The following is a 16,529-nucleotide window of genomic DNA, read 5'->3' as shown; positions in this document are numbered from 1 at the left end:
CAGGAACACATAAACTTCAAATCTTGAAATCTGCCTTTGTTAGAGTAGATTTAGAATTTGAATTAAGTTTATAGGCTCTCCTACACCAACTTCAGGTTAATATACAATAATAATTGGATTTCACAATCATATATTTATAAATATTATGAATTTTTAAAGAGAAATACATAGTATATATGAAGAAAAAAAACTATTAGATTCCCGTGAACTCGTATATACATTATGCTCTAGATCCGCCCCTGGCCTCTGACAGTGGCTGATCTAGAATACAACAAAGTGATCAACAGGTTCACGAGAACTCAATAGCTTTCTCTCATATCTTATATCTATATACTAAGAAATTCGCTAAATATCTATACCTATTCAACTGTATAAGTTCAATTATTATTGTATATTAACTTGAAAACATCGTAAAAGTCCATAAACTTTAAATTTTGAACCCGTCTTCGTATAAAATGTAACTTTTTTTTGGTGAAAATGACTAGCCAAACGTGCATATTTTGAGGTTGTTAAGATTAAGAAGGTGTCTATCAACTTTGCTCTTATTGCATGGGGGATATCCAACAATGAAGGCCCTCACTGTTTCAACTATTAAAGTCACTAAATATTTTTGTTGTTTTTTTACAAGAAAAATTGGAACAATATTAACCAGAATATCTGCTATTGGTGGGTCATATATCATCTACACTTTAGAGATATTACAAACGCCGATTATATAGCTAATCTCAACTTATTTAGAAGGATCTTGATATTTTTTTTTTAAAAACCATAAGTGGAGTAGCTGATAAATGTTACCATGATATTTTTCAAGAATCTGAGTTTTTAAATGATCAAAGTCAAGAAGTATTTGATATAATTAAGCAAAGATTGATCAATACCTAGTGCAACAATTTCAGGCTAATATATAATAATTATTGAGTTTATATTTAAATATTTAATAAAAAAATTAATTATAGAGTCTTTATGAAAAAGCTACTGAATTCCCATGGACACATACATTATATGATTTAGATCCGCCCTTAGCATCTTGCAATGAAAAATCTAGAGTACAACCTACATGTTCACGAGAAATCAATAATTTTTCCTCATAGTAATATACAAAATAGAATATTTACTGAATATCTATAAATATGTGATTTATAAGCTCAATTATTATTGTATATCATCTTGAGATCGCCTTTAAAAATTCATAAAAAACTTTAAATTCTGCTATTGGTGAAGGAAGCTATCCAACAGTGAAGGCCCTCTCTGTTTTCAACTATGAAATGTCTCTAAATATTTTTCACATGAAAAATTGAAACCATTATCCAGAATTTATGCTATTGGTGGGTCATATATATAACAGGTATTTACGTCAAATCGAAATCGAATAAATTAAATTATTATCATTAATTGATTTAATAAGGTGGGAAGGCACGTTAATAAACCTTAGTTAAGTGATAAAAGGCAATATGCAAACACATCTATTAACTTAGTGTATAATAAGAAATTTTTTTAATATTTAACTTTAAACTCAATTATTATTAGTATATTAACTTGAGATCGTTGCAAGAATGCATAAACTTTACGAGAACTCATTAGCTTTTGCTCATATATACTCTGTATACATATATACAATACCAAATTACACTAAATATCTATAAGTAATCAACTATAAACTCAATTATTATTGTATAATATTAACTCCAGATCGTTTTAATAACCCATAAATTTTAAATTCTGAACCCGTCTTTATATACGGTGCAACTTTTTTTTGGTGAAAATGACTAGCTAAATGTGCATATTTTGAGGTTGTTAAGCCTAAGAAGATGTCTATCAACTTTGCTCCTAGTGAAGAAAAGATATCCAACAATGAAGGCCCTCACTGTTTCAACTATGAAAAAAGTCTCTAAATATTTTTTTGTTATTTTTGACATGAAAAATTGGAACAACAACATCCAGAATTTCTGTTATTGGTGGGTCATATATTTATCCAAATTGTGCCTGTAATTGCTCTTTCACTTCCTTTTCTGTCTATCTTGGAATGGAGAAAAAAAAAGTTGTGCCCCTTGGTGTTCTCAGAGGCAACTTATGTGCAATTTGAGAGCAATGATTCTATGTATAGATACTATTTATGATATCATTAAAATATAAATTCTTATCTCACATTCTATCCCATAAAAATAATATATAGTTTTATGTATAAGTTAAGTTAGATCAAAATATGGCATTCTATTTGGACGTATGTACGAAAAAAGTCTCATATTACTAGTGGAAAAATTGAAAATATGCATGCGATGTGTGGATATATTCTTAGTGGTGTGACACTTTCTGAAGAAAAAAAAACCCTGCAATTTGACCTAAAGCGGACAATATTGCATTATGTTATAAGAGTTCATTTTTACTAACGTAGCCCAACAACTGATGTTAGAGCCAATAATTTGACTAAATGAATATGTAGATGACAGAGAGATGGTGTGGAGCTTTATTTACGACATTTACCGTGTTGAAGGTAGTTTGAAGACACACACGTATGAGAATAAGCTAGCTTTGAGCTCTAATGGTTATAAATGTTTGGTCACATCGATGGTATACAATGAATCTCGAAAATTAACCCATGGAATATGGTAATGTATGTCACATGAAACTAGGTTTGATGGAAAGATTGTTATAATTTGGTGTATGAATAAAGTCTCTCATTGATAGCTAAGAAGATTGTAAAGTATCATACACGTTGTATCGATACTCTTAATTATGAGGCCTTATGAAAGAAATGTGTCTGAAGAGGGTAAAGTGTACGCAAACCTTACCCTACCTTGAAAAGCAGAGATGCTATTTCCGATAGACCCCATTTCAAGGAAAAACAATACAGAGTTGTTCAGAAAAAAAATGACGAAAGTGAAAAGAAGTCATGACAAAATACTATAGAAAACATGATAAAGCAGTCTGAAAGAAGGAGTAATAACGTAACTACAAAAAAATAATACAATAATTAAAATATAAAAAATAATAAAAATCAAAGGGCAAGAAACTATCAGAGTAATATAACCAGCTTAACTCAACATATTATTTTATTAATTACATAGATATCATATACCAAACATTGTACAAGTATATTATAATTATATATATATATACAAAATTTTATAATGAGAGTGGGGAAGTTTCAACTTGAAAAGAACTAAAGAAAGAGTCTCTCGAGTTCCAACCTTTCTTTCCTCCACCATAAACTGTCGGATCGTGTGTTTTCTTGTTTCTTTGTTTTGTTTATTAGTAGTTCAATGTCAACAATCTAATTATTCATTGTTTAATTCTTTTTTAATATTATTTTCATGATTTTGTACATAAATTAATATCTATATTGAAAAAAAGACGCAGATAATTACTATATTACTCCCTCTGTCCCAATTTATGTGACACTTTTCATTTTTCGAGAGTTGAACAGTTTAAGTTTGATCGGGAGTTTACGTATGGAATCTTCAATTTTTTGAAATGAAATTTATATATTTGTAAACTACGTAAAAAGTGTTATAAGTAATAATAATTGATAATTCAAAATGTTTAAAACATCTATGAAAAAAAAATAAACTTGTTTGAATTTCGAAATTCGAAAAGTGTCAGATGGGGGGAATACCATTTATGTATTAAAACACATCTTGGATTTGATTAGGCCAACTATCAGTTTTTTCTTTTTTTTAGATAAACTATCATCATCTACGCAACTAGGTGTGTTTTAGCACATAGATCAATCGTGATAGTTTAAGTAGGAAAATGAAACAATTGATAATTAAAGATGAAAACACATCTATGTATTAAAACACATCTCGAGAAGCTAATTAATCCAACTATCATTTCAATCTTCTTCTTTTTTTGAACTATCATCATCTACGCAACTAAGTGTATTTTAATACATAAATGATGATAGTTCAAGTAGGAAAATAGAACAATCGGTGATAGTCCTGATAAGAAAAGAGAACAACTGATATTGAAAAAGACGAGTTCAGATGTGTTTGTGACCATAAACTCTTGTTTTTTATAATGTTCTTTCTTGATTTTTGTGCATTAATTATTATCTATATTGAAAAGACACAGACAAGTGAACAAATTTAGGTGAAAGAGCATATATATATACTATGGTGAAGTGACATTTTTTAAAATTTTCTTGATAAAGACAGTAAGATAAAGTTAAAAATAAAGCTCCTGGAATCCAGTAAATAAAAAAGCAGGAAACTAGGCAAAGCAAAGTGGTTCGTGAGCTCCAAGTATTATTATATCTATTTTTATTGAGCTTTCTCTAAAGTAAATAACTGTTTTAGCTAAAGTGACATGCACACAAAATCCCACATTCTCGTTTACAGGGAAAAAATGATGAAAATTGTGTTAAATTTTTATATTTTTTTTGAGAAATGAAATGGGGTTAAATGTCAAAGTTCATTAAGTTTGTATATAGCTTGGTGCACAAAGTTTCCGCTATACATGAAACAATTCTACTTTGTTTTTACGGCCTGAGTGATCTCTTAGTTATATAACGACAACTCTTACCATTGATTAATTAGTGCATTGTGGTTTAGTTCAAGTGACAAATGTTGAGGGACTTATGACGTACTTACGTCATGTGAGCTAAACGTGGTATTTAAGTAGAGAAGGATAGTAGAGTTGTAGTTGGTTAAAGATAGATAGAAAAGGTTAGAGAGTTTTAGCTGTTGAGGTGGTGTATTGATAGGTGAGACCAATAACAACAAGAGCAACAGAAAATTTAGGATTGACACCAAACGGATTTCTCGATTATAAAAAGCTGGCGATGTTAATGATTTAATGATGGACTAATATGATCCAAGTTAATTTGACAACTAGACATTAGAGCAAAGTAAGAAAAATATATCTCTAATATGACTTACCTACCTTTGTTTTATTAGGAAAATTATCAAATTTGAAGACATGTTCATGAAGTACATGAATTAATGTCCAAAATGATATAAGCAATGAGTTTGGTGGGGTACACATAACACAAAAATGAGAAATCATTATTCGGTAGTAATTTGATAATAAATCTCCATGACTATCAAATGATTCATTGAGATTTTTTTTCTTAACAATTAGAGAAATAGAAAGACATTCATTGAATTTAGAACTTTAAATCAACAGATCTTGAGTACTATCACTACCTAACTACTCTTTTAAGACAATGAGTGTGAACTTGCTATAAGTATATATTCTTTAAAATTATTCAAACTATATATCTAGCTCAAGTTATGTGCTTGCACCTAGGGGGTAAAATTCACAAATACCCACTTTTCAACCCTTGTAATAGAAAAATAGTCGCTGCCATAGAGTTTCAAAATTCACATGTAATCGAAAAATAGTCGTTGTTATAGAGTTTCAAAATTCACAAGTGAAACTCCGGGATATCGGCACAGAACTTCATCTATGGAATTTGAAATTTTATGACAATGTTTATTTTTGAAAGACAAAGCCAAAAAGTGACCAGTAGACATTATTTCTACACACATAAATCACTATCAACTATGAAAAAGTATAAGTCCAATAGGATAAATAAAAGGAGGAAAATAACAGATGAAGTAGTCGAGGTATCCTCAAGCTGACCTGGGCACTAGCATTACCCAAAAATAAAGGGGTAAGTGGAAAATAGACTAAAAGAAGTATTATAAGAATTAAGAAATGTATAACAATATAAACAATTTTCCCCTTTATGTACTAAATTTCATATTCGGGATCATTTAAAATATGCATAATATCACTTTATTTACAAGCCATTTTTTAAAAAATAAAAAGCTACACAACCATCCTCTTTATAAAATGGTCCTCTTCCCCTGCATTTGCTCTTAAAAACTCAACTTACACTTCCAAAACTTCCAAAACTTCAAAAAACTCACAAACACAAAGTGAAAAATACCATGGAATATGAGGAAATTCGTCGTTCGTGTGACAATGTAGTTGAAGAAGAAGATTATATAGACATGGAAGTAAGTTCAAATTCAAACATATTTTCACAATTCACAAATTCCCCTTCTCAAGCTAGAGAATTTGAATTCCAAATGTTTCCAAATTCTATTGATAAAGACACAACAACTTCACCAGCTGATGAACTATTCCATAATGGAAAACTTCTCCCACTTCACCTCCCTTTTGGTACAACACAAATGGTAGAGAAATTACTTCAAAATCCTATTAAACATGCTCATGGAACTCGAAAAAACGATGTTTTTGATGAGTCTTTTAGCACTCCTTTGTTCACAACCACTACTAATACTCCTACGAGTAATAACACTCCGTTTGAATCATGTAATATCTCTCCCGTTGAGTCTTGTCAAGTTAGCAGGGAACTCAATCCAGAAGAATACATGTTCGAGTATTCAGCTGATGCAAACAACGTATTTCCAGCAGACGATGAGAACACAAAAAGGTCATGGTCTAAGAAACTCAAGCAAATAAAGAATTCCACGTTTGGTTCTAAACTTAAGTCTTCGCGCTCTTATCTCAAGTCTTTCTTTTCCAAATCTGGTTGCTCGAACGAGTACTCTGCAGCTGCTTCAAGAAACATCGAAAAAGGGCCTTTTCCAATAGCTAAAGAAGGTAAGAAAGAACCATTTGGGCAAATTCATAGAGGTGGTGCAAATTCAAAAGGGGTCAAAAAAGAAAATGATCGCGATCAAGATATCAGAGGTCGACATAGAAGGTCATTCTCAGGAGCTATTAAAAGATTTTCGACAACTAAATCATCTTCGTCTTCATTTTCATCGTCTACTTCTGGCTCCTTGTCAGCTTCAAGCTCAAATAATTCGAATGAATTTCAAGAAATGCACTTCTTCAAGAGAAACAACAATTCATATTCAGATATAGAGAACTCAATTCAAGCAGCAATTGCTCATTGCAAAAACTCTCAGCAAGCAAGAAAGACAATAACTGACATTGGAGTTTGTTCATTGTCAGCTTCTAAAGTGATCACTGAAGAACAAGAAAGACCTGGACTCTGCAGGGGATAATTTTTTCCTTTTTTTAATGATAATTGTGGCTTACATGCACCTCGACTAATTGCACGAGATACCTGTTACCTTCCACCAGCAACAGACATCAGGCAACTCTGTCTACCAAGGCTAGGACAGACGGGAGGAAATCACCTAGGGTTTTTTCTTGTAATCGTTTCTTCTTTTACTGGAGGAATTGAAATGAAAATAACTTTTAAGTTATCTTATTATATGATTGCTTCTTTCTTTCACAATTTTGTGTAATAAGCCTCTATGTAGATTAGCAATACTTGGCTTTCCAGAGCATAACTCTGTTAGAAAATTTGTGATAAATGCCAAATGAAGGTTTTTCTAGTACATTATTCCACCGAGTACGCGTTACTTGCTACTAGTACACGTATCGAATAACTCTGACTATGAAACCTTAGAAAATCAAAAGAAATCACCTAGTCTTGTTTGTCTTTACTGGAATTTAAACCTTGAATGAACTACTTCATGCAAAGAGTCATTTTCTCTAGGTGATCATTTACAAATGACAAATAGAGAGTTGCATATCATTAATTAAGGAATTATTCTACCATCAAGAACCTATGTTGCTCGGACTCTTCAAAAATGTCGTTAGATGTGTGTCAAATCCTCCTAAAGCTATCCATTTTGAAGGATCTGACACGAGTGTGACAATGTCAGCAACATAGACAAGAACTACGGGGAGATGGATGGGATTTTGAGATTCCTCCAAATTTAACCAAAGTCCTTGGTTCGAGCCCAAGGAATGGAGGAACTTCAGGTAAAAAAGGCTTCCCCTTTAGACTGGCCCTACATGGCGCTAATTCGAATTAGTCAGTCAAGTAAAGTTTGGATACCAAATGATTAAACAAAAACAATACTCTTCATGATGAACTAATAAAGAGCTATTTTGAGCATTATGCAAAAATTAAATAGAGTATCCTTGTTGGATGAATTTGTCTTTTGACTGCTACATATTAAAACTATTACAAAGCTTCAAGCCTAAGTTGAAGTAATAAATTTGCTAGTGCTATTAGTTTAATGTGTAAATTAATGAAGCTAATGATGATTTTATTTAGAATAAGAATCAATGAAGGCAGAAAAAAGATAGTGGTTTAATGGTCCTTAAAGTACATCAATAATTATTTATTTTATCATACATGATTCCCTTTATACTGGGTCACTTTGCTTAATTTGAGTCAAGTATTTTCTAACTTTATATTTTAAGGAGGTTAATTTCATATATGCTCACTAAATTTTTACATTATTGCCTTAACGTCACTAAATAATTTTTGGTAACAAATCAAAAGTATTACATATTGAATTTTCTTTTCTATTAATATTGAATACTTATGCTCTTTATTTCTCGTGTATAATAACTTTTTGTTTAATATATACTACTATCTCTTATCATCACAGACTAATGATAGCAAATCTTTTTATTTATTGAGGGAAAATTCTGATTCATCATAAAATAAAATATTATAGTGAGGTCACTCTAATAAAAGAAAATACCAAAAATAATCATTAATTTTGATTGCAAAAACCCCACTTGTGTGGCACTCAAGAATAGCTGATGCATTAGATTATGTTATTATATTAACTCACTTTAAGGCTAAATAAATAAATGGTTCCAATAGCAATAAGTTTAAGGAGCACTTCTTTTATTTATACTTAGGAGGAGACTTATAGAATTGTTTATTGGTCAGTTTGGTACGATTTTTAAATATTTGGATTCAATATTTTTTTTTGTTTTTCATACATTCTACTCTTTCCGAATCCACTTGTGAAATTACTTTGTTTTTATTGTGATTTGTGGTTGTAATTTGGTTATTGTCTCTTTCAAGTCATTCCTCCGTATAATTTTAGGGTGTAAGATTATGGTTGTTCACTCTCATTTTAGTCGAGTGACTTTGTACCTATCATTACTGAGAAAAATTAGTTTTAGCAGCATCTCCCATTCATATCAATTTGGGTTTTCCCCGCCATATTTATTTATAGTGAGGAAAACCCAAATCCCGGAACAACTTGGTACTACGTATGGGTGGAAACTAGGTGGATAATGAATCTACCTCTTCACCCTTCTCCGCTTAATATCAAGATTTGAATCCGTGACATGCACCTCATCCACATGCACACATCAGGCTTTTATGACCATACCAATAGACCAAATCCTTGAGAACAAGGAAGGCCAGAATTTTATAAACAACTTTTCTAATAGTATTAGGAAAAAAAAATACATACTTTAATGTTCCTTTTAGAGGAAAAGAAAATCATCTTTTGAATTTCAAATGGGTATAAGAGCCCTTAAACCAAGTGAAGATGTTAGCCACATTTTTGACAAAAATTAGATTCAAAATAAACATTGTTGTAAAGATTCATTGATTATGTTGAGCACTTAGGAATACACTGATAAGCATATTACAACAAACACTTTCTCCCCACCAATTTCTCTCAGTGTTTAGAGAATCAAATACCAAAAAAGTTAACTAAAAGTTGTCTACTAAGCTCCTTTTTCTCCTTTTTTCTGTATGTTTTGTACAGTCAAAGTTATTAGATTTAGCATCACCACTAATTTCTAGTTTTCAAGACACTTGTAAAAGTAAAGTAAGATTTAAAGATATTTTTTATATCATCCTTTCATTTACCAGAGGATGACATATGGAACTTCCAAGTCCGCCATGTTGCTCAGACTCTTCAAAAATGTCGAGTGTGTCGAATCCTCTAAAATTGGTGCATTTATGGAGACACGAGTGAGGCAACATTTTTGGAGTATTAAAGCTTTCTCCCTAAGTACAACAACAACAATGACATACCCAGTGAATTCCCACAAGTGGGGTTTGGGGAGGGTTACGCGAACCTTACCCCTACCTTGAAAGATATAGAGAGGTTTAAGATAGACCCTCGGCTCAGAAAAAACATTTCAAAGCAGGTTGAAAAAAGAAATAGCGGGAGTAAAGAGTTTTTACCTAAGTAAGAACTTATAAAGCATAACTAATTCTGGAAAAAATCACCCACACCGAGTACTTATACTAAACTACATAAAAAAAATAAAAAAAACAAAAAAAACTAAACTACATTAATTTACCAGAATTAAGCAATAAGTCGAAGTGAGACTATTTTAATTGACTATTGCTAGTCATAAAGATGCATTTAGGGGACAGCATCAGCTAGTGTATACACCTCATGTGTGTGAGTGTTTTTTCAACTAACTCCGACCACAAATTAAAGAGGACGACGGTAGGTTGTCGTAACTGTAACAGATAAAATTGTTGTCATATGATCAGGTCATGGGTTCAAGCTGTGAAAACAGTCTCTGACAGAAATCCAGGGCAAGGTTGCGTACAATAGACCCTTATGGGTTGGCCCACGTATAGCAGGAGTTTAGTGCACCGAGCTGCCTTTTTATGAGGAGTTCTCTGAATAATGTTGGAATGGACCTAAATCAGACAATGAATATATAGGATTATTATATAGCTGGCCTCCACTAGTTTGAGATTGAAGCAAAATCTATTTTCTTAATTGTGAACTCAAAAAATGGGATAGGTTTGTTATATAATTGAACTCAATATTCAATATGGATACAACCACCTCTTCCGGCCATTAAGGTTTTTTAAAAAAAATAAAATTGTAATGTCCGGGCCAACTCTCCCACTTGACTAATTCCTCAGGATACCTGTTACCTCCCAGCAACACCAGGTACCAAGTAACTTAGTCCACCAAAGCAAATGGGGAGAAATCACCTAGTATTTTTATCTCTGCTGAGATTTGAACCTGAGACTTCATGGTTCTCAACCCACTTCATTGACTACTAGGCCACATCTTTAGGTGCTCGTTAAGGTATTTTAGTGAAAAATCAAAACATTATTTTTGGTTCATGTCTCCGGGGAATATCAAAGCATTGCTATGATATTATTTCACTCATGTCGGTCCTCTATAGTTCATCAAGCATTAGTACAATTTATTGGTCTACACATTTATATTATTCCTTGTTTGTCCCAGAAGTAGGACCATTAGATGAATCAAAAGAACAACTACAACTACTACGACTCAATCCAAAACATTTGAAAGAAGACCTACAAGCTCAAATCATGTGCATTGCACTTTTCATAATATGTACATCAAACTAGGCAAGATGATGAGCATAAACTACAACAGTATAAAGATAAGGAATCAGACATGACTAGTCGAAATAAAACACCTTTTGGAAGAAGAAACTCCAAAAGCAATATGCATTCGGGTACAAATTTACATAGATGATTTAGTGAGTGGATTCACCAAGTTTGACTTGTAGCGTATTAAGCTTTAGAATCCTTGGGATACTGGTTGCAGTTGAGATGTAAGGGGTACATAAATAGTTTTCGTTCAACAGTAATATGCAGTAGGGTAAGGTTTGCGTACATTCTACCCTCTCCAAACCCTACTTTTTGGGATTATACTGGGTATGTTGTTGTTGTGCAGTAATATGCAGTCAACTAGCAGGCAGTTGAATCCCAATAAGTCACAAACCTTTGCAGCTCACACAGGAAAGAATGCAAAGGTCATTCAAGAGGAGTGTGTTTCCCGATTTAAAAGTCATTCAAAGACCAGACGACATCATTTTATTTCAAGATTTTTCTCCACCTTCAAAATAAAATAATAACTATGAAGTTTTCTTTTTATGGGTGGCAAAAAAAGGTGCAGAAAACAAAAACATCAAAAAAAGGCATAATACATAAATAGACACTCAAACTTGGCCTCAACGGGAAAGTAAGCACTTAATGCACATCTAGACACTTCAACTTGGTCTCAACTGACAACTAAACAATCCAACTCGTCCCCGCCGTGTCTCGTGGACACCCAACGCTAACATGTTTTGGAGGTGTCTAGATGATCATTAAATGTTCAATTGGTGAAGACGAGTTGACGTATCTAGATGTGCATGCTCAAAGTTGGCATACTTACTTTCCAGTTGATGTCAAGTTTGAGTGTCTGTATATGCATTATGCCCAAAAAAAAAAAAATCATTCTAATAAGGAAAAGAAAGTACCAGAAAGTGATGCAGGAGGTGGAATAGGTGACTGCAGCCTGATTACAATCTGCCACCAGCCGGTAGAGTGTTAAGTGTACTGATATATTCTTGTAAAGTGGAGAAAAAAAAAACTGTACCTTTGTCTTCTCATTTCTTCCTATAAAGTCACGCAATTTTTTCCCTCTGGTGAGCTCTTTTCCTGCCCATAAAAGTTGCACTGTGTTTTCTTCAAGGATTTGCAAGTCTGTAGAATCATATATTCATCCATGATTGCTGATTGTTTTGAGTTTCACTTTAAAAAGCTTGCAGGCCAAATATCAAGTGGAAACCATAATAAAGAATTGCAATATTCACTTGTTCACTTTAAATGGCTTCACTTTCATTTGCCCAGAGATCAAACAATCAAGTGGTTCAGAATCTTTAATGTGTTTTAATTTTTGGAGGAAAAGGGTAAGTATCTAGAAGCTTGTCCTCAAACTGATTTTGTCATAGGAAAATAAACAAGCAACTGCATCTCTTTCTGAATTTGTTGTTAAAAGCGTATCTGCAGCCTCAAATGATTATGTCTCCTTACCAACAATAACATGTAATTATGGAACTTGAAATAAGGTCGCTGTTACTATATACTCATAAAATATCAAACATGAATGTTTGTCCTGAACTTCTATATATTGAACGAAAGCATATAAGAGACAGGAAGCTGACATAAGTGATTATGAACATACCTGACAAGAACTGCTGTAAATCCGAATTTGACAATCCCATTACTGAATACGTTACCAAAAATTCCTTCTCAATGCTTCTTGTGTGATCTCGTAGCACATAAAGTGATAGAGGCTTGTTATGTTTAACCTGATCCTGTAATCCATTTCAACGGACAGAGATCAAAGGAACCTATCATACATCATTTGAACCACCAAATGCAAGGATGCAAAAACATCTTTTGCAAGACTAAATTAAAATCTTCAAAACCTTTACATGTTTCTTATCCTTAAGACAGTGTCGAGCACAAAACTAGTTAAATATTTGTTGCATTGTTAAAGATGATCAGCCATCTAGACTTTCTGCTTCATTTATTAGTTGTTTCCTTACATCAATCTCTGCTTTGTATGTAAAGAAATAAACCTAAGTTGCGCGGACTCTTCACTTTTGATGCCATGCCCGTGTCGGAATCTCCAAAAATACACTATCTTTGGAAAATCCGACACGCACCCGTTGACATTTTTGAAGAGTCCAAGCAACAAAGAAATAAACTATAGGATATGCTAAGAGGAGGAATAAACTCATCTCCTTGCACAAACTCCCTTTGTTTCATATTATGATAGTGTGTGACTAGATGCATAGTCAACGATGTTAATTCTTTGCTGGGATTTAAACCTTTGTTTCGAAATACTATGACACATGCAAAGAAATCACCCAGTGTTTTTTGTCTCTGTTGGAATTTGAACTTGAGACCTCATGATTCTCAACCCACTACATTGACCACTAGGCTACAACCTAAGGTGCTTGGAAATGGTGAACGATTTATGAAAATATAATTAATGGAATCCAAGCCTTGGCGGAAAGAATCACTCTGCATATGCATGTTGGCCAGTACTCAGTTTTTTATTCAGCGTGTGTAAGCTGGCCGAACACAGCACATTATAAACGACAATTATGTGGTGTCTTACATTTTTAAACATACATATGAATAGTGCAGAGGGGTAACAAATATGTCATCCACAATAACATCGTCAGTATTTGCTCACCTAAATCTATAATTTGCTCAAACTAAAAAAACATCATGATATTACTATCCTGATTACATAAATATCATTTCAGCAAATGACAAAGCATGCAGAAACAGACCTTTGAAGCGTATGACGTAGCTTCAGAGAGAGCTCTCACGAGAGGCATAGCTGCATTGGCAATTTTAACAGTTAAGCAAAAGTAATACTAACAAGTTCAACTGATAATCATGAGTATATATGACACTAATAGCATTTATGATTGTAAAAACCTTCAGGATCGACTTGAAGCTTAAAGAGATAAGGCTTGAATTTCAACCTTCAATTTACTGATCGAAAGCTATAAATACTTCAACTAATCAATGATTATTTCGACAACACTAGCATTTTGATTGTAAATACCTTTAGGATCGACTTGAAGCTTAGAGAGAAGATTCAAATTTCAGCTGTTAATTTCCCGATCAAAAGCTATAACAACTTCAACTAATCAATGATTATTTTGATATTACTAGCATTTTAATTGTAAAACCCTCTAGGATAGCCTTGAAGCTTAGAGAGATAAAGCTCGAATTTCAACCTTCGATTTTTCAATCGCAGGCTATAACTACTTCAACTAATCAATATTATTTCGAAATTACTAGCATTTGATTGGAAATACATCTAGGATCCCCTTGAAGCTTAGAGAGGTAGAGCTCAAATTTCAACCCTTAAATTCCCAATCGAAAACTACAACTACTCCAACTAATCAATGGTTATTTCGACATTACTAGCATTTTGATTGTAAAAACCTCTAAGATTGCCTTGAAGCTTAGAGATAAAGCTCGAATTTCAATCGTTAATTTTCCGAAGCAAAAGCTATAAACAACTTCGACTAATAAATCATTGTTTCGACATCACTAGAAATTTTGATTGTACCTTTAGGATCGCCTTGAAGCATAGAGAGGTAGAGCTCAAATTTCAACCCTCAAATTCCCAATCGAAAGCTATAACTACTCCAACTAATCATGGTTATTTCGACATTACTAGCATTTTGATGGTAAAAAACTCTAAGATTGCCTCGAAGCTTAGACATAAAGCTCGAATTTCAACAGTTAATTTTCCGAAGCAAAAGCTATAAACAACTTTGACTAATAAATCATTATTCGACATTACTAGAAATTTTGATTGTAAATACCTTTAGGATCGCCTTGAAGCTTAGAGAGATGAGGCTCGAATTCGACGGCGAAGCATTGAATCTTCGATTGAAAATTCGCAATTTCGATAATGTCTTTGGCGATTTCATCAATTTTTGAAGTCGTTTCAGTATCGTAGAGAAACTCTCCGGCGCCGTCGCTACCGCCGTCGCCGTGCTTCACGTGTACGCGTACCATCCTCGAAGCCTTAGCAAGTGAACTCTTATGCTCAATTTTTCCTTTTGAACTTGCTTTACATTTGGAAAAAATTTGGGAACTTCATCTATTTCTGTATTTATACTACCCAACTTATTCAAAATTCAAAATGTTTGACATTTCTTTTGTATCAAAATTTTCAATAATTTTAATTGATAACAATATAACTAGGATTGTTCATGGTTATGGTTATAAAATCAAGCCAAATTGCTATTCGAATCAAACTGATTAAAAAAAGAGCAACTTTTACATATAGCAAATATAAAAATCATATTTGTATGTTATAGCTATAGTTTGCATAATTGCGCTTCATAGCAAACATAAATATGTATAATTCGCTATACATATACAAAGAAAGTAGTTGTATAATTCGATATGCATATACAAAGAAAGCAATTGTATAATTCACTATACATATACAAAAGAAAACAATTGTATAATCTGTTTTGGTATACATATACAAAATATCAATTGTATAATCTGTAGTTGTATAAAGCGAGAAAGACAGAAAGACAAAAGAAAACTGGGTAGGGGAAGATTGTATTTGTATAATAAGTGTATAGGACGAAAATATATGCATTTGCATTTGTATATACAATTTTCTCTCGCTTTATACAAACACAAACGCAATGTATACATTTGTGTTTGTATAAAATGAGAGAGGCGAGTCAGAGTGGCGAGCGAGATCTGGGAGAGGGGAGAGAAAGGAACGAAAACATATGTATATATACAATTTTCTCTCACTTTATACAAACACAAACATATTTTATACATTTGTGTTTATATAAAAGCAAGAGAGGCGAGCGAGACTACCACCAAAACGAGAGTGATGAGCGAGATTCCACCAGGGAGAGAGGCAAAAATAGCAATAGTTTGTTATAGGGTACAATTAAATCAAATTATGTTTATAACATTTAATTTGAATTAATAGTTTGCAATTATATAGAAGTTTCCCTTAAAAAAAATTGATATTATTTGGTTTGGTTTGGTTTTGGTTTAACTAAAAATTAACCGCAAAAATAACCAAATCGAACCGAAAAGTTATATATATAAATTTTATAAATAAAATATAAGTATTTTGATAAATTTTAATTAACTTAAGTCTTTAATTTTACTATTTTCTGAAGCCCAACATTTAAATTTTAGCCAAACTATTAAAACCTCAAGTCTAAATCTCTCAATATTCATTACTTTAAAGATCACACTTTCTCTATTCTTTATAAAATTTTCTAACACAACATTGAATAATTTAAAGCTCAAGCTAAAGAAGATTGTAATTGATTAGTTTTGACTATGAAATATTGGTTGTTTTTTTTTTTTTTTTTGAGAAGTAATTTCTCAATATTGATGAGATGTTGAGATCTCCAGAATATTGAACCAATATTATGCTATTGACAATGAATTTTTTTAGTTTCTGAAACTTGGTACATTG

The 16,529-nt window shown here is 32.4% G+C and overlaps 3 protein-coding genes across 3 annotated transcripts in view; 1 reads left to right on the top strand and 2 right to left on the bottom strand.

Annotated features, from left to right (window-relative positions):
- LOC125819708 (serine/arginine-rich splicing factor RS2Z32-like) overlaps window positions 1–6,544 on the bottom strand; it is a 74,841-nt gene extending 68,297 nt beyond the window's left edge. The window contains exon 1 of the mRNA XM_049499184.1: window positions 6,540–6,544. The gene's annotated coding sequence lies outside the window, so the exon portion shown is untranslated. The remainder of the gene's footprint in view (window positions 1–6,539) is intronic.
- LOC125819707 (probable membrane-associated kinase regulator 4) lies at window positions 5,845–7,339 on the top strand. Its single transcript, XM_049499183.1, has one exon. It carries the CDS (start codon window positions 5,895–5,897, stop codon window positions 6,981–6,983), a length of 1,089 nt encoding a protein of 362 aa, XP_049355140.1. The 5' UTR covers window positions 5,845–5,894; the 3' UTR covers window positions 6,984–7,339.
- Window positions 7,340–10,958: 3,619 nt separating this feature from the next.
- On the bottom strand, window positions 10,959–15,120 carry LOC125819569 (uncharacterized). Its single transcript, XM_049499015.1, has 6 exons — window positions 14,884–15,120; window positions 13,831–13,880; window positions 12,708–12,840; window positions 12,120–12,226; window positions 12,001–12,049; window positions 10,959–11,594 (listed from the first exon to the last, which is right to left on the bottom strand). Exons 1-6 carry the CDS (start codon window positions 15,077–15,079, stop codon window positions 11,578–11,580), a joined length of 552 nt encoding a protein of 183 aa, XP_049354972.1. The 5' UTR covers window positions 15,080–15,120; the 3' UTR covers window positions 10,959–11,577.
- Window positions 15,121–16,529: the final 1,409 nt, after the last annotated feature.

This window comes from Solanum verrucosum, unplaced genomic scaffold, assembly GCF_900185275.1.
Source record: "Solanum verrucosum unplaced genomic scaffold, falcon-dt-bn FXZP01000255.1, whole genome shotgun sequence".
NCBI classification, from domain to species: Eukaryota; Viridiplantae; Streptophyta; class Magnoliopsida; order Solanales; family Solanaceae; genus Solanum; species Solanum verrucosum.
Note: the sequence above shows the minus strand (reverse complement) of the source record. Positions and strands in the feature narration are given on the sequence as shown.